This window comes from Mustelus asterias, chromosome 22 (assembly GCF_964213995.1).
Source record: "Mustelus asterias chromosome 22, sMusAst1.hap1.1, whole genome shotgun sequence".
Lineage (NCBI taxonomy): Eukaryota > Metazoa > Chordata > Chondrichthyes > Carcharhiniformes > Triakidae > Mustelus > Mustelus asterias.
In genome coordinates, this window is record NC_135822.1 from 4,885,903 (window position 1) to 4,911,562 (window position 25,660).

The window sequence follows — 25,660 nt, forward strand, 5'->3', positions numbered from 1 at the left end:
AATTCTAACAGGTGGGTCTGAGCTGTGGCCTGAGGGGCTGGATTTCGCTGTATTTACAATTCCATTTAACCAGTTTCTCCACGCCTGTGTCGAACATTTGCAAGAACAAAATAAATTAATCAATTTCTTTAAAAAAAGTGCAAAGCAGATTTACCTCCTGTAATATCTTGCAGCTTTTATTTATTGTTGATGAGAGCACTGTGATTTCTATCACATGGGGGCTTTCTCTTTCCATTCACTATCCTTGTGTTAGTGCCAGCTGGCTCTGATCCTTGTTTACTGCTGCCAGTGTCAGTCTCACCATCTGTTGCCATTTTACTGAAGCCTTGCCTTGCAGACTGAATTCAAAAAATCAAATCAAATATTGACTGGAGCTGAGAGAAATCTGAATACAGTGACAAAATTATTGGGAATGTTCAAAATCTCTCTCTCTCCCTCCAGCCCTGTCTCTATCATTTCCTTTCTCTTGTTATCACACATTCTTTCTGTCCCTCTCCATCTCTTATTTTCTCTATCCATCTCTCTTTCTCTGGTACTCTCTCCTTTTCCCTCTCATACTCTTGTTTCTCTCTCTCATGCTCTGTTTCTCTCTCTTGTTCTCTCTTTTAAACTCTCTCCCATTCATTTTCTCTGTCTCTATCCCTCTATCATCTGTTCTCTCTCTCTCTCTATCCCTCTATCATCCGTTCTCTCTCTCTCTCTATCCCTCTATCATCCGTTCTCTCTCTCTATCCCTCTATTGTCCGTTCTCTCTCTATCCCTCTATTGTCCGTTCTCTCTCTATCCCTCTATTGTCCGTTCTCTCTCTATCCCTCTATTGTCCGTTCTCTCTCTCTCTCTATCTCTCTATCATCCGTTCTCTCTCTCTCTGTATCCCTCCATCATCCGTTCTCTCTCCCTCTCTCTATCTCTCTATCATCCGTTCTCTCTCTCTCTCTATCCCTCCATCATCCGTTCTCTCTCCCTCTCTCTATCTCTCTATCATCCGTTCTCTCTCTCTCTCTATCCCTCCATCATCCGTTCTCTCTCCCTCTCTCTATCTCTCTATCATCCGTTCTCTCTCTCTCTCTATCCCTCCATCATCCGTTCTCTCTCCCTCTCTCTATCCCTCCATCATCCGTTCTCTCTCCCTCTCTCTATCTCTCTATCATCCGTTCTCTCTCTCTCTCTATCATCTGTTCTCTCTCTCTCTCTATCCCTCTATTGTCCATTCTCTCTCTCTATCCCTCTATCATCCGTTCTCTCTCTCTCTCTATCTCTCTATCATCCGTTCTCTCTCTCTCTCTATCCCTCTATCATCAGTTCTCTCTGTCTCTATCCCTCTATCATCCGTTCTCTCTGTCTCTATCCCTCTATCATCCGTTCTCTCTCTCTCTCTATCTCTCTATCATCCGTTCTCTCTCTCTCTCTATCCCTCTATCATCCGTTCTCTCTCTCTCTCTCACTCACTCTCTGTGGCATCTTTTGCCTTATCTCTTCCGATGCTCACATTCTGTCACCTTCCATCGTACTTCTGAAATCTGCTATCATTCTTGTAACAAGTCGAGACCAAACCCCAGTTAAATCCACTCCGAAGGAGGGTCACATGGACTCGAAACACCAACTCTGTTTCTCTCTCCACAGATGCTGCCAGACCTGCTGGGTTTATCCAGCGTTCTCTGGTTTTATTCCAAATTAAATGTTGCCGGTAATGCAGCAATTCACCAAGAACGTGCTGCAGTCGACCAAGATTAAATACAGCTCTGTATTCAGTTAGGCTGCAAATGTTACACTGGGAGATATTGGTGTCTGTTGCTTTGGCCTTCACCCACTGTTATTTATGATGGTTGGACCGATACTGATTCAGTTACAATTCCTGGCCTGTGTTGAGTTAGTTGAAGTCAGTTCTACGGCTCCTGGGTTAAAGGCTCCTCAGCTTTAACCCGATGTTAGTACCGAGTGTCGAGGTTCCCTCAGGCAAGCGCCAATGATTGAGCTCCAGGAGAAGAAGGGGGAGAACTCGGCCTCAAAGGTCAAACCAGGAAGAAATATCTGGTCCAGAATATGTCCTTCGAAGTGACGTCTTGGTCTCGATCCGGGAAGGGGGGAGGGGGCAATGGATAACCGAGAAAGAGAGACTGTGTCAAACCGGGGAGGGGGCAATGGGTAACCAAGACTGTATCAAACCAGGGGTGGGGGGAGCAATAGATAACCGAGAGAGACTGTGTCAAACCGGGGGCAGGGGGCGGCGGCGGGGGGGGGGGGGGGGGGGGGGGGCGGTGTGGTGGCATGGGGGGGAGTAATGGATAACCGAGACTGTGTCAAAATGCCCTGACAGTAAAGGGTTGAAGTTGGCAGCAAAGCCTCTCAGACTGAATCTCCCTTCTGATCCACAACCTCAAATAATCTCCAATAGATTAATGGTTTTGTTGAACTGGCAGCAAAGCAACTTCACACAAACGCTCCAACATTCCCTTCACCAGATTTACTCCTGTGATTTTAGTCTGCACTTCATTCTTGTACCGTGTGTTACAATTTGGATTTATTTTTCTTGTGTAAGAATTCTGCAGCTTTGCAAGCCCAAATCAACAGGCCAAGTGACAGCAGTGTGTGTCTGTGTGTCTGTGCGTGTGACTCTGTGTGTCTGTGCGTGTGTGTCTGGTATTAAACCCAGGGGTGGATGTCTGTGTATTTGTGTGTGGGGGTGTGTGTGCGTGTGTGTCTTGGGTGCATGTGTGTGTGTCTGGGGATGAGTGTGTGTCTGCGCATCTGGGAGTGCGTGTGTGTGCATCTGGAGATGTGTGTGTGTCTGAGTGCATGTGTGGGGGCGTGTGTGTGTGTTGGGATGCATGTGTGTGTCTGTGGGTGTGTTTAGGTGGGTGCATGTATGTATGCATGTCCCTGCATGTGTGTGTGTGTGTGTTGGGATGCATGTGTGTGTCTGTGGGTGTGTTTAGGTGGGTGCATGTATGTATGCATGTCCCTGCGTGTGTGTGTGTGTGTGTGTGTGTGTTGGGATGCATGTGTGTGTCTGTGGGTGTGTTTAGGTGGGTGCATGTATGTATGCATGTCCCTGCGTGTGTGTGTGTGTTGTTGGGTGGACTGCCTTGATTCCTGTGGGGAATTTTGACAGATACTCAGAGTTATACACCCGCATTTCCACCCAATGTTTAAGTTTAAGTTTATTTATTAGTGTCACGAGTAGGCTTACATTAACACTGCAATGAAGTTACTGTGAAAATCCCCCTAGTCGCCACACTCTGGTGTCTGTTTGGGTTCACTGAGGGAGAATTTAGCACGGCCAATGCACCCTAACCAGCACTTCTTTCGGACTGAGGGAGGAAACTGGAGCACCCGGAGGAAACCCACGCAGACACGGGGAGAACGTGCAGACTCGGCACAGACAGTGACCCGAGCCGGGAATTGAACCCGGGTCCCTGGCGCTGTGAGGCAGCAATGCTAACCACTGTGCCACCGTGCCAGCCCAATGTGAATGAAGAGTTTGGCGGCCATTGTGATGTCAGCGGAGTTGAGAGAGGGAGAGACTGGGATAAAAAATAGGAAGCTCTTCAGAAACCACTTCTGGATAATGAAGACATAACAGAGTGGAATAAACCTCCAATCCCATTGTTCCAACTCATGCATTCAGCTTGGCCCATGGGTGAGACTGGATCAGTGTAAACTAGTCAAAAGTATTAAACCTTCCTCTGCAGGTTTACCAGCAGTTGAACAATGATGGAATAGCTCAAGACCACCCCCTTATTTTAATGAAATTATTTTTTTGTTAATACTTTCACTCGCCCCTCCATCCGAAATCAATGCGCTTGTTTGGGATTCAACAGAGAAATGATTCACTCTGATTCCTCCTTCCATCTGTAACCTGCTCCTCCCCAGGGCGAGAGGGACGATGGAAGGCAGATCTCCAGCCGAGGGGGGGGGGCCTAGATGCTCCTTCCACCCTCCGAGTAGCTTTGGCAGAGACCTCGGAGCCTGCGTTCGGCCTGCTTGTCCTTGGAGGAACGGAAAGCTGGCAAGGGAACTCATTATCCAGAAAGTGGGGCTTAAAGAAATACACTTTTGCAAAGTGAAATCAAGTCAGTCAGCAAAAGGAAAAGCCACAACTGAGACTTAAAGGCTGGAATGGACTTTAAATTATGAAAACATTAGAAGCAGTTAAGCTTTTACAAGCAAACTATTATGACATAAGGGATACACTTCGACAACTGTAAAGTGTTATCTAATAGCTGGATTATAGACATCTCTATCCCCTACCTGTGGTATAAAAAGGGACTATAAAGGGAGTTCAGTCTTTCTGCTGAGGCACTCCATGTTTCAGATTGCTGATCATTGCGCTCGTGGTTGTCTGTAATTTATCTGTGATTTTTACTTAGCGTTAACACCTGAAGTAGGATCCCCCCCCCCCGCACCGCCCCCCCCTCCCCCCCCCATCCCCCCCCCCCCCACCCCCGCTCCCCCCATCATCTCTGTTGCCCCAGCCAGACGCAGGCATGCAAGTCGATTTTTTTGATTTGATTCATTATTGTCACATGTGTTAGTGCACAGTGAAAAGTATTGCTCCTTGCGCACTATACAGACAAAGCATACTGTTCATAGAGAAGGAAAGGGTACAGAATGTAGTGTTACAGTCATAGCTAGGGTGTAGAGAAAGATCAACTTAATGCAAGGTAGGTCCATTCAAAAGTCTGATGGCAGCAGGGAAGCAGCTGTTCTTGAGTCGGTTGGTACTCGACCTCAGACATCTTTTTCCTGATGGAAGAAGGTGGAAGAGAGAATGTCCGGGGTGCGTGGGGTCTTTGATTATGCTGGCGGCTTTGCAGAGGCAGCGGGAAGTGTAGACAGAGTCAATGGATGGGAGGCTGGTTTGAGTGATGGACTGGGCTGCGATCATGACCCTTTGTTATTTCTTGCGGTCTTGGGCAGAGCAGGAGCTGTACCAAGCTGTGATAGAACCAGAAAGGAGCTTTCTGAATATGCTTTTTGAATGCTTTTTTAGAAAGCAAAGGATGTTTTTGAATACTAAACCAGAGGTTATAAACATCAACGAAATAAGTAGTTCCCCTCCAACCCACTCCCCATCCTGAATTGGAAATATATTGTCCGTTTCTTTGTTGTCATTGGGTCAAAATCCTTTGACTCCCTGCCTAACAGCACTGTGGGTGTACCTACACCAGACAGACTGCAGCGGTTCATGAAGGCAGCTCACCACCACCTGCAATTGGGGATTGTCGAATAACGTCTGCCCTCGCCAGTGAGGGCCACATCCCATGAATGAATAAAAAGAAAATGCAGACTGGGAAGCAGTTGGAATGAACAACTCTCGGTATCTTGTGCACTCCAGATCCCTGAGCATCGGAGGTTAAATCCCCAATAACATCAGGATTGATTACAGTGGTTAGCACTGCTGCCTCACAGCGCCAGGGACCCGGGTTCGATTCCCGGCTTGGGTCACTGTCTGTGCGGAGTCTGCACGTTCTCACCGAGTCTGCATGGGTTTCCTCCGGGTGCTCCGGTTTCCTCCCACAGTCGGAAGGACGTGCTGGTTAGGGTGCATTGGCCGTGCTAAATTCTCCCTCAGTGTTCCCGAACAGGCGCCAGAGTGTGGTGACTAGGGGATATGGGGGAAAGACGGGATCAGGACATTGAATTTGATGATCAGCCATGATCAAAATGAATGGTGGAGCAGGCTCGAAGGGCCGAATGGCCTCCTCCTGCTTCTAGTTTCCATGATTCTATGTTTGTCAGTTCCAGTTTTAACAGATGGATGATAATCAGTGCCATCATTTGATACTGCCAACAATGCTCAGGTGGCAACTGCATGGCACCGTATGTTGGCTTGACCTGCCCGCGGCCTGGAATGGCCTGGGTACGCTGAAGGAAAGTGGGTCTGGGGAATCACTGGGAGGCCATTCAGCCCCTTGGCATGTTGACACTGTCTACACTTCCCGCTACCTCGGGGAAAAGCAGCCAGCATAATTAAGGACCCCACGCACCCCGGACATTCTCTCTTCCAACTTCTTCCTTCGGAAAAAAGATACAAAGGTCTGAGGTCACGTCCCAACCGACTCAAGAACAGCTTCTTCCCTGCTGCTGTCAGACTTTTGAATGGACCTACCTTGCACTAAGTTGATCTTTCTCTACACCCTAGCTATGACTGTAACACTACATTCTGCACCCTCTCCTTTCCTTCTCTATGAACGGTATGCTTTGTCTGTACAGCGCGCAAGAAACAATACTTTTCACTGTATACGAATGCATGTGACAATAATAAATCAAATCAAATCCATTAGATCACAGCTGCTGTACATCTCATGATCCCCCCCCCTCCCCTCCCCAGACAGGACGAAAGTGACTCCTAACGAACAGGAATCTATGATCATGATTCCTTATTTTTTGTTTTCTCTTGACAGAGGTTTACGAGTAAACAGGATGTGATCCGACACTACAACATGCACAAGAAGAGGGATAACTCTCTGCAACACGGCTTCATGCGGTTCAGCCCCTTGGATGACTGCAGTGTCTACTACCATGGCTGTCACCTTAATGGGAAGAGCACACACTACCACTGCATGCAGGTAACCCCCCCCCCCCAGCTCCTCCCACCCCCCGTCCCTCCCCCCGTCCCTCGTCCCACCAGAGAGCTACTCAATTTCCGCTGCTTTATCAAAAACACGAATGATATTCTGAGTGGCTGCAACTCAATCATTCATGGCTGGCTAGTTTTTGTGTGGGACTAGTAGAACCAAACCCAGCAGAGGAGACGATGGCGTAGCAGTAATGTCATTGGACTAGTCATCTAGGGGCCCAGGCTAATACTCTGGGGACGCGGGTTCAAATCCCACCATGGCAGCCAGCAGGATTTAACAATTAGTTAACAAATCTGGAAGTTACTCTCGCTGATGGTAACCATGAGGCTACCAGCGATTGTCCAAGGGGGAATTTCACAGTAACTTCATTGCAGTGTTAATGTAAACCTTAATTGTGACTTTATTATAAATAAAGAAAGAAATAAATAAGCTTTACTTTGCTTTACTTAAAAACCCCATCTGGTTCAGCGAATGAAGTCTCTCCGAAGCCACCTCACGCGTGACTCCAGCCCAATGTGTTGACTGACCTCTGTAAATGGCCCAGCAAGCCACTCGGTTCAAAGGGCAAGTGAAGATGGGCAACAAAGGCTGGCCTTGCCAGTGACACCCACATCCCATAAAAGAATCAAGAAAAACAGAAACTACCAGTAGAATTGGGACCAAGTGTTTTGAAGGAGTGGCGGGGGGGGGGGGGGGGCGGGGGGTGGAAAGGGCAGAGGATTGGAAGAGAAAGTAGAAAATGAATCGGTTTATTTTGTGGTTTTGAATCTTGGTCGTTAACAAGTTGATGTGCACACGTGTCCCGTTAACCAGCTCCTGAAATCGAGAAGGTTAAATTTTCCTTTGATCTCCGACAGCAATAAGACACAAAAGATTCCTTCCTTTAAATAATTGAAGTGCTTCCTCTGTGTTGCCCGTGCCATTGGGAACAGCAATCCGAGGGCAATGAGGGGACAAGCTTGCTGCCCTGTTAAAAACCGGAATGATACTACGAATATCAGACAACATGATTCGGGTCACAGAGGGGGTGATGGCCAAGTGATATTATCGCTAGACTATTAATCCAGAAATTCAGCTAATGTTCTAGGGACCCGGGTTCGAATCCCGCCACGGCAGATGGTGGAATTTGAATTCAATAAAAAATATCTGGAATTAAGAATCTACTGATGACCATGAAACAACTGTCGGAAAAACCCATCTGGTTCACTCATGTCCTGTAGGGTTTATAAAATTATGAGGAGTATAGATAAGGTGAACAGTTGGAAGCTTTTTCCCAGGGTAGAAATGACAATTACAAGGGGGCACAAGTTGGGGCGGCACGGTAGCACAGTGGTTAGCACTGCTGCTTCACAGCTCCAGGGACCCGGGTTCAATTCCCGGCTCGGGTCACTGTCTGTGTGGAGTTTGCACATTCTCCTCGTGTCTGCGTGGGTTTCCTCCGGGTGCTCCGGTTTCCTCCCACAGTCCAAAGATGTGCGGGTTAGGTTGATTGGCCAGGTTAAAAATTGCCCCTTAGAGTCCTGAGATGCGTAGGTTAGAGGGATTAGTGGGTAAATATGTGGGGGTAGGGCCTGGGTGGGATTGTGGTCGGTGCAGACTCGATGGGCTGAATGGCCTCCTTCTGCACTGTAGGGTTTCTATGATTTCAAGGTAAGGGGGGAAAGGTTCAGTGGAGATGTGTGGGGGAAGTTGGTAGGGGACGTGGAATGCACTGCCAAGTGAAGTGGTTGAGGCAGTTACATTAGCGACATTTAAGACTTACCTGGATAGACACATGAACAGGCGGGGAATAGAGGGATACAGGCGGTTGGTCTAGATAGGACAACGTGATCAGCGCAGGCTTGGTGGGCTAAAGGGCCCGTTCCTGTGCTGTACTGTTCTTTGTTCTTTTGGAAGCAAATCTGCCGTCCTTACCCGGTCTGGCCTACATGCGACTCCAGAGCCACAGCAATGTGGTTGACTCTCAACTGCCCTCGGGCAACTATGGATGGGCAATAAATGCTGGCCCGGCCAGCGACGCCCACGTCCCACGAATGAATAAAAACAGGTCACCGAGTATTGAACCCTGAGATGTTAGTCCTGGTGACGACCATGTTCTGGGATAAGAAGGGAGAAGCTCGGAGCGCAAGGCTATTGGTAGCGAAAGCACAGACAACAATGCTGGCAGCAGCTGCCAGGAGTGTGGAGCCAGCGAAAGCTCCGGAAGTTTCCATCGCTAATGCAGGTCTGGTCTAGCCGAGTTCGACAGACCGAATGTTCAGGAGGGCGGCTCGAACGATAGCTCCTTCCGTTCAAGTGGAAGGGGAACAAAGCTTAGAACAAATCGGATTTTTAATTTAAAAAGCAAGCTGAAATCTCACTCATGCCACAGCCTGCGATAATTCCAGCCAGGCTGCCTCTCTCGTGAGTTTTTCAGTCTTTCACACCCGCGACACATCCGCACTCGTTCCATTCCCAGCGTGCGATATCCTCGATGAACTCTGCAGAGCTCCCTGAAACCAATCTGCTGCAGGAAGCACTCTTCCTGCCTCCAGCAGCAAGTTGTCATTCAGGAACCATTCCTGCTCGTTTGTGATATTATTTGAGGCTAATTTTAGCTCAGTTAAAATAATACGTACGGAGGGGGAGACTTTGGCCCAAAATAAACCCTCCTGATCTTTATCAGCGGCAGTGATAAGTTCAAGTGCAAAGAATGAGGATTTGGAATGAGAGACTGATATCATTTCGAATGTGGGGACTGAGACTTATTAAACCTCCAATAGAAACATTAAAGAAAAGGATATTTTTACACCACAGTTTCCACTGTCTGTAATGTTGAAAGTTTTCCCTCCTGCTTCCCCATAAACACAACACTGGGCCCTCTTTATAGAATCATAGAATCCTACAGTGCCACAGGAGGCCACTCCATCGAGTCTGCACCAACCACAATCCCACCCAGGTCCTATCCCCACAACCCCATGCATTTACCCGAGCTAGTCCCCCTGACACTAATTTAACATGGCCAATCCACCTGACCCGCACATCTTTGGACTGTGGGAGGAAACCGGAGCACCCGGAGGAAACCCACGCAGACACGGGGAGAACGTGCAAACTCCACACAGACAGTGACCCAAGCCGGGAATCGAACCCGGGTCCCTGGCGCTGTGAGGCAGCAGTGCTCCCTCCAACCTCACATCTCAAAGTGACTATATCGATAAAGGCAACAAGTTCAAAAATAAGAAGGTTGTGTTGAACCTGCTGACGGTTCAGCCTCAGGCTTTGTGTTCAGTTCTGGGCAACGCACTTTACAAAGGATGTGAGGGCAGTGACGAGAGTGGGGAAAGGATTCAGGAGATTGGCTCCCGGAATGAGGAACTTCACTGACGTCCACCAACTGGAGAGGCTGGCGTTTTTCCTTGGAGAAGGTGCAGAGGAGATTAACACGAGGTGTACAAAATCAGGAGGGGTCTGGATAGAGTTGAGAGGGAGAAGCCGTTCCCATTGGTGGAAGGATCGAGAAGCAGAGGGCACTGATTGAAGGTGATTGGGTAAAGAAGCAATGACAAGATCAAGGAAAAGAAATTCTTGCAGCCAATCCGGATCTGGAATGGCTGAGAGCTTATTTCAATTAATTGATGGGATGTGGGCGTTGCCGGCTAGACCACATTTATTGCCCATCCCTAATTGCCCCTGAGAAGGTGGTGGTGAGCCGCCTTCTTGAACCCGCTGCAGTCCCTGAGGTGTAGGTACACCCACAGTGCTGTTAGGGAGGGAGTTCCAGGATTTTGACCCAGCGACACTGAAGGAACGGTTGATACATTTTCCAAGTCTGGATGGTGAGGGAAACTTCCAGGTGATGGTGTTCTCAGATGGTCGTGGTAGTGGGTTTGGAAGGAACTGTTCTAAGGAACCTTGATGAGTTGCTGCAGTGCATCTTGTAGATGTACACACGGCTGCCACTGTGCGTCGGTGGTGGAGGGAGTGAATGTTTGTGGAAGGGGTAGCAATCAACGGGCTGCTTTATCCTGGATGGCATTGAGCTTCTTGAGTGTTGTTGGAGTTGCACCCATCCAGGAAAGAGGAGAATATTCCATCACACTCCTGACTTGTGCCTGGTAGATGGTGGACAGGCTTTGGGGAGTCAGGGGGTGAGTTACTCGCGGCAGGATTCCAAGCCTCTGACCTGCTCTGGTAATCACAGTATTTATATGGCTGGGTCCAGTTGCATTTCTGGTCAATGGAAACCCCCAGGATATTGATAGCGGGGGATTCAGGGATGGTGATGTTAAGGGGATATGTTTAGATTCTCTCTGGTTGGAGATGGGCATTGTGTGGTGTGAATGTTATTTGCCACTTGTCAGCCCAAGCCTGGATATTGTCCAGGTCTTGCTGCATTTGGACATGGACTGCTTCAGTATCTGAGGAGTTGCGAATGGTGCTGAACATTGTGCAATCATCAGCGAACATCCCCACCTCTGACATTATGATGGAAGGTACTGATGAAGCAGCTGGAGATGGTTGGGCCTAGGACACTAACCCTGAGGAATAACATCAATGTTTTGAAATCCAAGCTGCCCCCCGCCCCATGGTTGGGTTTAAATGGAAGGTTCTCCTTGCTGCGAACATTTCCATCTGTCTGTGGTCCTGTCTGGATCCGCTTCACTACAAGCTGTAGCTTTTTACACAGTAAACAATTCAGGCAAGAAAGGGACAAAAATGGAGGCAACAGTAGGCCCCAGGCTTCAGTGAGCAGAAGCACTGAGACATAGAGAGAGCAAGTAGATCACTGAGAGATAAAGAGAGAGCAAGTTGATCACTGAGACACAGAGAGAGAGCAAGTAGATCACTGAGAGACAGAGCGAGCAAGTAAATCACTGAGAGACGTGAAGAGAGCAAGTAGATCACTGAGAGACACGGAGAGGGCAAGTAGATCACCGAGACAACAGAGAGAGCAAGTAGATCACTGAGACACACAGAGAGAGCAAGTAGATCACTGAGACAACAGAGAGAGCAGGGAGATCACAGAGACACAGAGAGAGCAGGGAGATCACTGAGAGACACATAGAGAGCAAGTAGATCACTGAGAGAGCAAGTAGATCACTGAGAGGGCAAGTAGATCACTGTGCACATCCCAGATAATCCAGACAGAGCAATGATAGGGCTAGTCCTCTGGCTGAATTTAGACACGCAAGTGGCACAGTGCTTAGCACTGCTGCCTCACAGCGCCAGGGACCCGGGTTCAGTTCCCTGCTTGGGTCACTGTCTGTGCAGAGTTTGCACATTCCCCCCGTGTCTGCTTGGGTTTCCTTCGGGTGCTCCGGTTCCCTCCCACAGTCCAAAGATGTGTGGGTTAGGTTGATTGGCCATGCTAAATTGCCCCTTAGTGTCAGGGGAATTAGCAGGGTAAATACGTGGGGTTACGGAGATACGGACTGGGTGGGATTGTTGTCAATGCAGGCTTGATGGGCCAAATGGCCTTCTTCTGTACTATAGGGATTCTATGGTTCTATGAAGTTCCTAATTCAACAGTACAGAGTCAGCAATGAGAATATCAGTGAGAAATTCAGAAGGAAACATTCTGAGTGCTGTGGCTTTGATTGGATACTTTGATGAGTCTTTCATCTCTTTCTCTTAGAAATTGAATGTAACTCTGTTTCTCGTAAGATAACACAACTTTGGTCTATTTACATCAAGTGCTCATCTCTACATATCTTTAAAGAAAATCCAGATCTAGGGAGTTTACCATTAAAGGGACAAGCCAGGCCCGAGATTCTTACTAATGTTATTGGCACAAGAATATTTAGATGGTAAAATGTTACATTGGTGGTGAAAGTTCAGGTGAGACTCAGCAGGAAAATTCTGGGCTCAGCCTTTTCCACATCAATTACTGCCTCTGGCAACATCATCCAAGCCTCGTTTTTATTAACCACGTCTCTGCGGACAGCCAGTGTCATCCCCTATCCCCCTCTCCCATCCCTCTCTCCCCCATCCCTCCCTCCCCCATCCCTCTCTCCCCCATCCCTCTCTCCCCCATCCCTCTCTCCCCCATCCCTCCTTCCCCCATCCCTCTCTCCATATCCAGGGTGTTGTCAGAAATACAATTTTGGATGAACTGGAGCCTCCTCCATCTGAACATTGGGAAGATCAAAATCTTTGCCCCTCCCAATACAAACTCTGATTCCTCAACCCTTCCCTCCCTATCCCTCCCCTCCCCTCCCTTCACCCCTCATCCCTCACCCCACCCCCCCCTCCTCCCCCTCTCACCCCTCCCTCCTCCACCTCCCCCTCCCTCCTCCACCTCTCCCCCTCCCTCCTCCACCTCTCCCCCTCCCTCCTCCACCTCTCCCCCTCCCTCCTCCACCTCTCCCCCTCCCTCCTCCACCTCTCCCCCTCCCTCCTCCACCTCTCCCCCTATCTCTTCCACCTCTCCCCCCTCCACCTCCCCCCTCCCTCCTCCACCTCTCCCCCCTCCCTCCTCCACCTCTCCCCCTTCCCTCCACCTCTCCCCCTCCCTCCTCCACCTCTCCCCCTCCCTCCTCCACCTCTCCCCCTCCCTCCTCCACCTCTCCCCCTCCCTCATCCCCCTCTCCCTCCTCCTCCCCCTCTCCCCCCTCCTCCCCCACCCCTCCCCCTCCCCTCCCCTCATCCTCCCCTCACCCTCCCCTCCCCTCATCCTCCCCTCACCCTCCCCTCCCCTCCCCTCACCCTCCCCTCACCCTCCCCTCCCCCTCCCCTCCCCTCCCCTCCCCTCCCCTCCCCCTCCCCTCCCCCTCCCCCTCCCTCCCCCTCCCCTCCCCCTCCCCTCCCCCTCCCCTCCCCCTCCCCCTCCCCCTCCTCCCCCTCCTCCCCCCTTCCCCCCTCCCCCCCTCCTCCCTCCCCCCCTCCTCCCTTCCCCCCTCCCCCCTCCCCCCTCCTCCCTTCCCCCCTCCCCCCTCCCCCCTCCCCCCTCCCCCCTCCCCCCTCCCCCCTCCCCCCCCTCCCCCCCTTCCCCCCTCCCCCCCTCCTCCCCCCCTCCTCCCCCTCCTCCCCCTCCTCCCCCTCCTCCCCCTCCCTCCCCCCCTCCCCTCCTCCCCCCCTCCTCCCCTCCTCCCTTCCCCCCTCCCCCCCCTCCTCCCTTCCCCCTCCCCCCTTCCCTCCCCCTTAGTCATAACCTCAAAGGCCTCCTCATCTTCATTCTCTGTCAATTGCAGCTGGTTGGATGTGTATCTGAACACACTCCGCATCTCACTGGAACATTATCCCTGTTCCTGCTGATTTACATGTTCACTGGATCCCGATCCGGATTGTAAAGTATGGAACCAGACACTCATACATTTTCTTGATAATGGGTTTATTCACGGAACGCAGCAACAGCCCAGTGTCCCAGCAGCCTCCCTCTATCAGTGTTCTAAGCATCTCATTAACCAAAGTCTTTCACCTGTGCATGGTAACGATATAATGAATATACCATTAACACCTCATTCCCCAAGACTCTCGCTCAACATTCTCATAATCTTATTTGGGTTTCTCTGTGGCCGGACCCCTCCCAATCTTCCCCCAGCTCTGTAACTTCACCCCCCTCTCTCCCCCATCCCTCTCTCCCCCATCCCTCTCTCCCCCCTCCCTCTCTCCACCATCCCTCTCTCCATTATCCCTCTCTCCCCCATCCCTCTCTCCCCATCCCTCTCTCCCCCATCCCTCTCTCCATCATCCCTCTCTCCCCCATCCCTCTCTCCCCCATCCCTCTCTCCACCATCCCTCGCTCCCCCATCCCTCTCTCCCCCATCCCTCTCTCCCCCATCCCTCTCTCCACCATCCCTCGCTCCCCCATCCCTCTCTCCACCATCCCTCTCTCCCCCATCCCTCTGTCCACCATCCCTCTCTCCATCATCTCCAGTTTTCCATCCCTCTGACTCTGTCACTTGTGCAGTCTCCACCCCCGCCCCCCCCCACCCCACCCCCGCTGCGACTCCACCTTTGGCAGCCATGCCCATTCCCTCCATGAACCTCTCTTTGTGAACCTCCTCCCCGATGCTCTGGAAGCTCTCTCAACAGGCCCTCCTGTTTTCTCTCCCCCATCCAGGTGGGCTGCACGAAAGTTTACACCAGTACCTCCGATGTAATGACCCATGAAAACTTCCACAAGAAGAACGCCCAACTCATCAACGACGGATTTCAGCGATTCCGCGCCACTGAGGATTGTGGGACCCTCGGCTGTCAGTTCTACGGACAGAAAACCACACACTTCCACTGCAGGTAACCGCGTCACATCGTGACCCCGTTCATCACTGCATTGACATTCGGGCAAGACATCTCTATCAGGATGTCCTCAGTATCTACACAAGATCAATATCCCAGTCTGTAAATTAAATTGATAACTGGGAAACCCTTACTCACCCTTCCAGAGTGGGGCTTGGAGTCATAGAGGTTTACAGCATGGAAACAGGCCCTTCAGCCCAACTTGTCCATGCCGCCCTTTTTTTTTAAACCCCTAAGCTAATCCCAATTGCCCGCATTTGACCCATATCCCTCTGTACCCATCTTATCCATGCAACTATCTAAATGCTTTTTAAAAGACAAAATTGTACCCGCCTCTACTACTGCCTCTGGCAGCTCGTTCCAGACACTCACCACCCTCTGTGTGAAAAAATTGCCCCTCTGGACACTTCTGTATCTCTCACCTTAAACCTATGCCCTCTAGTTTTAGACTCCGCTATCTTTGGGAAAAGATATTGACTATCTAGCTGATCTGTGCCCCTCATTATTTTACAGACCTCTATAAGATCACCCCTCAGCCTCCTACGCTCCAGAGAAAAAAGTCCCAATCTGTCCAGCCTCTCCTTATAACTCAAACCATCAAGTCCCAGTAGCATCCCAGTAAATCTTTTCTGCACTCTTTCTAGTTTAATAATATCCTTTCTATAATAGGGTGACCAGAACTGTACACAGTATTCCAAGTGTGGCCTTACCAATGTCTTGTACAACTTCAACAAGACGTCCCAGCTCCTGTATTCAATGTTCTGACCAATGTACAATCTCTGGTTATCTCTGCCTGGTGATGGGTAGATTAAGCTGAGGGGGCTAGAAGATGAATTGAAATGTTGGGAGCCCCCTTTGCTCATGAATCTCTCCATTTTCCCAGGAGACCCGGATGCACTTTCACCTTCAAGAACAAGTGTGACATCGAGAAGCACAAGAGCTACCACATCAAGGATGACGCTTACGCCAAGGATGGCTTCAAGAAGTTCTATAAGTACGAGGAGTGCAAGTATGAGGGCTGCGTCTACAGTAAGGCCACCAACCACTTCCATTGTATCCGCGTGGGCTGTGGCTTCACTTTCACCTCCACCAGTCAGATGACCTCACACAAACGTAAACACGAGCGTCGCCACATCCGAAACGCAGGCGGCCTTGGCCTAACCTCACAGCTGCTGGGTCGGAAGGAGAACGAGCAAGATGACTCCAGCAATGACGATCTTATTGACTACTCAGCAATCAGCAGCAAGAACTCCAGTCTGAGCGCCTCTCCGACAAGCCAGCAATCGTCAGTGCCGATGCTTCTTCCAACTCCCACCACTGAGATCTCCTCCAGTCAGGCTGTTAAGCCAACCAGTAGCGTCGTCCCGGCAACCAAGATGTCGACGATCCTTCCTCCGGCGCTGGCCAGCTCCATCCCGGTTGCCTTGGCGCTCTCCAACGCCGGCCTCTCTGGGACAGGCCCCTTCTTCCCCATCATCCCCAACAGGGTTTCCATGGCCCTTCCCGTCACGGCGGCCAGCCTGATATCCACCATCTCCTCCAACGTCTCGGCCTTGTCGGCGGAATCAACTTCGCAAGTCGTCTCAGGGTCCGGCAACTCCACGCCTCTGTCCCCGGCAGCGTCCTCCATCATGGAAAAGATCACAGCCAGCAAGGGACTCATCTCCCCGATGATGGCACGCCTCGCCGCTGCTGCTCTCAAACCATCCAACCCAGCGGATTTAGGTAAGCCTCCGGCAGAGTTAATAACCTTGCTGTTTAGCTCTCATCATCACAGGGGGTGAGCAACTGGTCATCTTCAACGTTAACAGTGCTTAGTACTTACCAGCAGATGAGAGCTCTCTCTCCTCTTCCTTACTCCTTCCCAGGGGAGATAAGCCCAATGTATTTCAGGTCAGCATTGATTCAGACCATCCACCTTCCAAGATGGCGCTGGAGCGAGGCAACTCCTTGCAAGCTGTGCCCAGCATGCCTTCTAATTCTATCTTTTACTCTCGTTCTGTGCTTCTAAAACTTCATTCTAACTCTTTTCAACTCTCTAACAATGCATTAAGTTGATCTTTCTCTACATCCTAACTATGACTAACATTCTGCACCCTCTCCTTTCCTTCTCTATGAACGGTATGCTTTATCTGTATAGCGCGCAAGAAACAATACTTCTCACTGTATGTTAATACATGTGACAATAATAAATCAAATCAAATCCTCCTCTGGAAGCTGAGCTTAATTGATGTCTTAACATTCAAGAGAGGGATTAACAGGAGAGTTCTGGGAGCTGGATATGAATTTGAACATAAATGTCCTTTAGTATAGTGACCTAGGCTAGTGAGTGGGCAGCATGAGAGGCCCTCTCTCATCTCAGTGGGCCACAGAATTGAAATCGGGCTTGGTCACTAACCATGACCTTGTGAATAAGATTAAATACACGCCGAATATTTCATAGTGAGTTATAGAAAATGCTGAATCATTCATACATTAATAGAACTCTCATCAACTTCACACGGTAAAAACAAAAGAAATATTGACACTTTGGACACAGAGGGAGTGCATGGCTCTCACAGTCAGTGTTGTGAGCAATCGGCAAAAGTAAACTAAAGTTTATTTATTAGTGTCACAAGTAGGCTTACATTAACACTGCAATGAAGTTACTGTGAAAATCCCCTAGTCGCCACACTCCGGCGCCTGTTTGGGTACACTGAGGGAGAATTTAGCACAGCCAATGCACCCTAACCAGCACGTCTGTGGGAGCAAACCGGAGCACCTGGAGGAAACCCACGCAGACACGGGGAGAACGTGCAGACTCTGCACAGACAGTGGCCCAAGCTGGTCCCTGGCGCTGTGAGGCAGCAGCGCCAACCACTGTGCCACCGTGCCGCCCCACTTCACGCACCTCACTTCACTTGCCCTTGCTTTACGTGCGAATCACTTCAGCCAGACCGATAGGAACAAAAACGGCGGAGGCGGAAATCGGCGGGATGTGCGTGGGTAACAATCAACCCAATGTCTCATGGGCCGCCTGTGGCCCCTGGACCGTGGGGACCACTGCTTTAAAACCATCACCAGACCTCAATCCTCCCTCCAGGAATGTTGGGTTTATTAATTATGTAGCGCTGAAGGTAGATGTATTGTCCTTTCAATTCCATTTGGAAGTAAAAACTTTATTATTTTGTTCTCAATGGGGGAAGATCATTTTGGTGAACTCCCCACTCTTCCCCACTCTTCCCCACTAAACATTCCGATATCTGCTCAGGTTAATATGAGTTTCTTTGACTTTACATTTCGAGTCCAATTCTTGGATTCCTTTTTTTCGCTGATTTACCAATTGTAGAGCAAGTCTGTATCTTCCTGAAATGTGATAACACTTCAAAATCTAATCAACAGTTCAGGCCCCAGAGGGTGTGATAAACCGAGGTGTGAATGAAGGATCGTGGAGCTTTCTCTGCCTCCGGCCTACTTTCAGAAAGAGAAAACCCTATCAGCCAATCACCTTACTGAATGGTGCTACAGGCTGGAAGGACCGAGTAGCCTCCTCCTCCTCCTAATTCTGGGGGAAAAAAAAGCCCCAGAGAATTTTATTTTACAAAACAAGTTCCCGGGAACGGTTGGGGATCCTGAATAAATAACTGCTGACTTCTCCATCCTGCAATTGTTTAAAGTTCAGTAATTATGTTGAGTTAAAGAGGGAGAAACAGGAGATAGCCACTCTCAGTTAAATGTTCCTATTTATGTGACCCACCTAAAACTCAGCCAGTGATATTCCCGCTATTCCAGTGGAAGCATTTTGAGTTGACAGAGTCATAGAGATATCCAGCACGGAAACAGGCCCTTCGGCCCAACTCGTCCATGCCGACCAGGTTTCCTAAACTGAACTAGTCCCATTTGCCTGCGTTTGGCCCATATCCCTCTAAACCTTTCCCATCCATGTACCTGTCCAAATGTGTTTACAATGTTGTCATTGTACCCGCCTCTACCACCTCCTCTGGCAGCTCATTCCATACACGCACCACCCTCTGTGTGAAAAAGTTGCCCCTCAGTTCCCTTTTAAATCTTTCCCCTCTCACCTTAAACCTATGGTTTCTAGTTTTGGGCTCCCCTATCCCTGGGGAAAAGACCTTTCCACCTTGGCTATGCCCCTCATGATTTTATAAACCTCTATAAGGTCGCCCATCATCCTCCGACGCTCCAGGGAAAAAAGCCCCAGCCTATCCAGCCTCTCCTTATAATTCAAACCTTCCAGTCCCGGCAGGCTGAAGAGGTGGTTTTTATTGGGCAGCGCAGTGTTTGCAATGTGGCTCTCTCTAAATAAAAGCTTGTAAACAACATCCCGGCTAACATTTTATATTGTGGTGCTCAGATTATTCGTTGAAGTGTACGGGTACCTTTAAATTTTTGATTTGATTTATTATTGTCGCATGTATTAGTACACAGTGAAAAATATTGTTTCTTGCGCGCTATACAGACAAAGCATACCGTTCATAGAGAAGGAAAGGGGAGAGTGCAGAATGTAGTGTTACAGTCATAGCTAGGGTGTAGAGAAAGATCAACTTAATGCGAGGTAGGTCCATTCAAAAGTCTGACACCAGCAGGGAAACATAGAAACATAGAAAACTACAGCACAAAACAGGCCCTTCGGCCCCACAAGTTGTGCCAAACACATCCCTACCTTTTAGGTCTACCTATAACCCTCCATCCTATTAAGTCCCATGTACTCATCCAGGAGTCTCTTAAAAGGCCCTATTGAGTTTGCCTCCACCACCACTGACGGCAGCCGATTCCACTCGCCCACCACCCTCTGTGTGAAAAACTTACCCCTAACATTTCCCCTGTACCTACCCCCCAGCACCTTAAACCTGTGTCCTCTTGTAGCAGCCATTTCCACCCTGGGAAAAAGGCTCTGAGAGTCCACCCGATCTATGCCTCTCAACATCTTATATACATCTATTAGGTCTCCTTTCATCCTACGTCTCTCCAAGGAAGAAGCTGTTCTTGAGTTGGTTGATACGTGACCTCAGATGTATTCAAAGGGAACATACAAATATATCAATTAGGAGTCGGAGTAAGGCCACTCGGCCCCTCAGGCCTGCTTTGCTATTCAGTAAGATCATAGAATCATAGAATCCCCACAGTGCAGAAGGAGGCCATTCGGCCCATCGAGTCTGCACCGACCACAATCCCACCCAGGCCCTATCCCCGTCACCCCACACATTTACTCCGCTAATCCCTCTAACCAATGCATCCCGGGACACTAAGGGGCAATTTAGCATGGCCAATCAACCTAACCCACACATCTTTGGACTGTGGGAGGAAACCAGAGCACCCGGAGGAAACCCACGCAGACACGGGGAGAACTTGCAAACTCCACACAGACAGAGACCCAAGCCAGGAATTGAACCCCGGTCCCTGGCACTCTGAAGCAGCAGTGCTAACCACTGTGCCACCGTGCCACCCAAGATCATGGCTTATCTGATTGTAACCTCCCATCTACCCCCCGATAAACTCTTTGGTAATCGAGCTCTGCCCTAAAAGTATTCCAGGACTCTGCTTCCGCTGCCTTTAGAGAAAGAAAGTTCCAGAGACTCACCACCCTCTGAGGAAAAAAAACTCTCCTCATCTCTGTCCTAAATGGGCCACTGCTTATTTTTAAACAGTGGCCTGCAGTTCTGGCTAATGAAAACAAGGCTTTGTCGTCCTATCCTTCACCAACGGCCCAGCCAAGGTTTGACAGATTGTGGATCTAACCCAGTCTACGTGACGCCCAGGCGGGAGTCAGGTGGAATGCCAGGTTTTTAATGCTGTCTAATAATGTTCCCTTGACTCCAAAGTAGTATTGAACCCAATCCCTTTGATTCTTTGATGGGATGGGATTAAAATCACCCCCGATAGGTCAGGCTGACGTTTTCAACAACTGATATTTATAGAACGCCGTTAATAAAACACGCCAAGATTCATCACAGGAATTCTATAGAGCAAACATGTGCAGGTTTGGTGGATTGGCCGTGCTAAATTGCCCCTTAGTGTCCCAAAATGTGTGGGTAAATACGTGGGGTTGAGGGGTAAGGCTGGGTGGGGTGGGCCTGGGTAAGATGCACAGTTGGAGAGTTGGTGCAGACTCAATGGGCCAAATGGCCTCCTTCTGCACTGTAGGGATTCTATAATTCTATGAAAACAAGACACTCAGTCACATAAGATGACCACAAACCTGGTCAAGGAGGTAGCTTTTAAGAAGTGTCTTAAAGGGTGAAAGCGCAGACAAGAGGCAGAGAGGTTTAGGGGGGGAATTCCAGAGCTTAGGGTCCAGGCAGCCGAAGCCAGGCCGATAATTGTGGAGTAACATCGGAAATGCTGAAAAGACCAGAATTTGCGGAGCGCGGGGATCCTGCCGGATTGTGGGGTTGGAGGAGATTATGGAGATGGGAGGGGTTTGAATGCAAGGATGAAGATTTGGAAATCAAGATGTCAGTTGACTGGAAGCCAGTTAGGTCAGTGAACAGGAGGATGATGGAGGATTGGTGCTTGGAGTGAGTTAGGAAATGGATAGCTGCGTTTTGGACAACTCCAAGCTTATGGAGGGCTCAATATGGGAGACAGGCTGGGGTTGCATTGGTTTCAGCTTTACTGAGCAGCCTGAGTTTGGCGGTACAGTATAACTGGCATCACCATGGTAATAAGCAGGGTGTATTGTGGGGTGGTCATGGTGAAACCCTGCAGGGTACAGACCCTCCCTCCTTCAAAGAGTATCATTCTGCATGGGAGTTAAACTGTGCACACATCACAGCAATGTGGAGTGTCCTTTCTACTTTCCTCAACCTTTTTACCTTTTACTCTCAAATTTACAACCAATTCCTATTTATGAACTAGTTAGTTTTCTAAAAGAAAGGGGGAGGGGCCTATTTTATTACAAAGGACAAAGTACAGCACAGGAACAGGCCCTTCGGCCCTCCAAGCCTGTGCCGATCATGATGCCCGAACTAAACTAAAAAAACTTCTGCCCTGACTCGGTCTGCATCCCTCTATTCCCTCCCTATTCATGGACCCATCCAGATGCCTCTTAAATGTTGCTAATGCGCCTGCTTCCACCCCTCCTCTGGCAGCGTGTTCCAGGCACCCACCACTCTCTGCGTGAAAATCTTCTCCCGCACATCTCCCTTAAACTTTCCCCTTCTCACCTTGAACCTGTGCCCCCTTGCAACTGACACTTCCACCCTGGGAAAAAGCCTCTGATTATCCACCCTGTCTGTGCCTCTCATAATTTTGTAGACCTTGATCAGGTCTCCCTTCAGCCTCTGTTTTTCCAGTGAAAACAATCCTAGTTTATTCAAACTCTCCTCATAGCCAATGCCCTCGAGGCCAGGCAGCATCCTGTCTCTCCAAAGCTTCCATGGCCTTCTGGTAGTGTGGTGACCAGAACTGCACGCAATACTCCAAATGTGGCCTAACCGAGATTTTATATAGCTGCAACATGATTTCCCAACTCTTGTACTCAATGCCCTTGCTGATGAAGGCAAGCATGTCATATGCCTTCTTAATCACCTTGGCCACCTGTGTTGCCACTTTTAGGGAACTGTGGACCTGCACGCCCAGATCCCTCTGTATGTTAATGTTCCTAAAGGTTCTGCTATTTACAGTATAATTCACACCTAAATTTGATCCTCCAAAATGCATCACCTGGCATTTGTCCAATTAAACTCCATCGGCCATTTCTGTGCCCAAGTTTCCAATCTATCTCTATCCTGTTGTATCCTCCTTACGTGGGTGATGTTTAGATAATAAGAGGGAAGGTTAAAAAGAGCGAACATTGACCCTGGCCCTAAGATTGGACAGGTTAACGAAAACTCTCAGCATCCCCTGGATGGAATTCCTGCCCTGTGCTGTTTGAGGTGTCATTGTGGCGCTCCCAGGAATTTCGGCTGAAAGAATTAAACCTTCAGCATCCGTGACATCCTGTGGAGCACTTCCAGGAATAGCAGGAATGCTTGAGTCGGAAAGTTTGGAAGTTCCTCGTGGGAGTTTAGTTGCTGCAACTTTTGTCAAGAAATAAAGGGGCGGAGGAGGGGTGGGGGGGGGGGGGGGGAGGTCACTGAACATGTTACGCTTTCTTTCACTTCAAACCAGCCGTCTTGAGAAATAGGACAGTATTTTTTTAAAAATATATATCTTTTGCCTGAGGGCAAATTAATATTTCAGTCACTTGGGTATTCCTGAGGAGGCTGGGTGCAGGCGATTCTGTCAGCAGCGGATTTATTCCCGTGCATGCGGCCTATCCGAGTACCGAAATGCGATTTGTTGGGAGGGAGGGGGTTTTGGGTGGTGGGGGTAGAGGGGGAGGGTGGGGGGGTGGTGGTGGTGGCAGGGAGGGTCAGCCTGTTTGAACCGATCTGATTGGCTGTCAAGTTTGATCTGGCACAGACGGGAGATGCTCTGACCGGGCATGCTCAGTGCGAGGCTGCAGCGTTTCCATGGAAACGTAGGCCTCCTAAAAGGAGAGGAAGGTTGTCGACCAGTCTGAATCTGCCAGAGTACCTCAACATTAACATGATATTTAATGAATGGTTAAGAGGCAGGACTGCAAATCGGTTATGACAACTGCAGCTGATAAAATGAAGCTTTTTCGCCTCGTTCTCCTTTCCCCCCCTCAACCAATGTTTCAATGTTCCGAAAGTCCCAGTGGCTTGACATAATTTGGCAATAATTATCACTCCACTTGTTCCATCACTGAACGAAAGTCAGAACTGATCTCGTCAGCGGGGGCCGACAATGACTTGTTTTTTTTCTGGCACATTTTGTGACAGGAAGTGAGCAGGAAACGCAGGCAAACCAGTTCAATCTGGTTGCACTCAAGCAAGAGCCAAGTGACGGCGTCAAGACCCAACCCCAGGACTCAATGCAGGACCAGAGCCTTGATCTCAGCTTGAAGGAGCATGGGTAAGTAAGTCGCGGGACGTGCCAGCCTCCAAGTGGATGGGTTACTTCAGTCTCGGGCAGAGTGAGGGCACCAACCCAAAGAGGCCACAAGCGCTGCGATTGCGTCCTGCCATGCTTACAACCTCTGAACCCAACGGTGTGGTACCATCTAAATAATAAAAGGAAATTGCTGCTGGAATCTGAAACCAAAAGAGAAAACGCTGGAAGATCTCAGCAGGTCTGGGCAGCATCTGTAAGGAGAGAAAAGAGTTTCGAGTCCAGGTGATCTGTTGTCAAAGCTAAAAGGCACAGGAAATGGGAGATATTTATACTGCAGGGGGAGGGAATGAAAGATGAGTCATAGCCACAGAAACCAGGGGAAAGGCTGCTAATGGCAGCCCATAGAGAGAATAGAAGGTGTGAATGGCCAAACGGCAGAGAAGCTGAAATCAGAGGGTAAACTGTAACAGATGAAGATGTGGGGGGAGAGGGGAGATGGGTGGGAGAGAGGTAAAATTGAGAAAAAGGGGGAAAGGGTATGCAAAGGGGGAGAAAAGGTAAGGAAAGGTGGACAAAATATGGGGAAAGAGTGAGGGGGGGGAAAAAAAGTAAAGAAAGACAAAGAGAACAGTTAAAAATTAAATACTTTCAATCAAAAGTCAAACAAGCAGCATAATCAACTGGTTACCCCCCCCCCCCCCCCCCCAGATCAAAGACCACCTCCCCCAACACTACATTGCTGTTCATCCCAATGCCACAGAACGTTTCCATCTGTTTATTCAGCTGAGTGGATAGACTGGGACTTTTTTCTCTGGAGCGTAGGAGGCTGAGGGGTGATCTTATAGAGATCTATAAAATAATGAGGGGCACAGATCAGCTAGATAGTCAATATCTTTTCCCAAAGGTAGGGGAGTCTAAAACTAGAGGGCATAGGTTTAAGGTAAGAGGGGAGAGATACAAAAGTGTCCAGAGGGGCAATTTTTCACACAGAGGGTGGTGAGTGTCTGGAACAAGCTGCCAGAGGCAGTAGTAGAGGCGGGTACAATTTTGACTTTTAAAAAGCATTTAGACAGTTACACGGGTAAGATGGGTATAGAGGGATATGGGCCTAATGCGGGCAATTGGGACTCGCTTAGGGGTTTAAAAAAAGAGCGGCATGGACAAGTTGGACCGAAGGGCCTGTTTCCATGCTGTAAACATCTATGACTCAATGAATCCAAGCATCAATACCGTTCCCTGGTGGAAGTGGGAGACGTTGGGTTAGAGATTGGACTGTGAATCCAGAGGCCCAGGCCAAAGCTCTGGGGACACAGGTTCAAATCCCACCACGGCAACTGGGGAATCTAAATTCAGAGAATAAAGCTGGAATATAAAGTAAGTCTCGGTAATGGTGGCCGTGGGCAAGATTTTCTGGTCCCACCCACTGCTGGATCAACCAATCCTGCTGAAAGTGAGTGGACTTTTGACTGGGCCACCGGAATCTCCAACGGTGATCCCCATCCCGACGTGTCTGGAAAATCCCAGCCCATGAACTATCATCGATTGTCGGAAAAACCCATCTGGTTCACTAATGTCCTTTAGGGAAGGAAATCTGCCATCCTTACCTGGTCTGGCCTACATGTGACTCCAGAGGCACTGCAATGTGGTTGACTCTTAACTGCCCTCTGAAATGGCCCAGCGAACCACTCAGTTCAAGGGGCAATTAAGGATGGACAACAAATGCTGGCCCAGCCAGTGACGTCCAGATTCCATGAAAGAATAAAGAAAGAAAATATAACTCATTCTGTCCTGGGAAACCTGAGTACTCTCTGTAACCGTAGCCCCACCGCGAGGGGTTTAGTATTACCCTGAGCTCTGTAGTGGGGTGTCGTGTCACCTCACCAAACTCTATTTCAACCAAAACAGAAAATGCTGCAAAATCTCAGCAGGCCTGACAGCATCTGTGGAGAGAGGATAGA

General features: G+C 49.4%; 1 protein-coding gene across 18 annotated transcripts in view; it reads left to right on the top strand.

Annotated features, from left to right (window-relative positions):
* casz1 (castor zinc finger 1) overlaps nt 1-25,660 on the top strand; it is a 445,565-nt gene that overhangs the window by 368,944 nt on the left and 50,961 nt on the right. For all 18 annotated transcript variants that reach the window (XM_078238639.1, XM_078238637.1, XM_078238654.1 and 15 more), the window contains 4 exons: nt 6,408-6,572; nt 14,626-14,798; nt 15,685-16,526; nt 23,591-23,723. In XM_078238639.1, the coding sequence (XP_078094765.1) occupies nt 6,408-6,572; nt 14,626-14,798; nt 15,685-16,526; nt 23,591-23,723 (1,313 nt within the window). The remainder of the gene's footprint in view (nt 1-6,407; nt 6,573-14,625; nt 14,799-15,684; nt 16,527-23,590; nt 23,724-25,660) is intronic.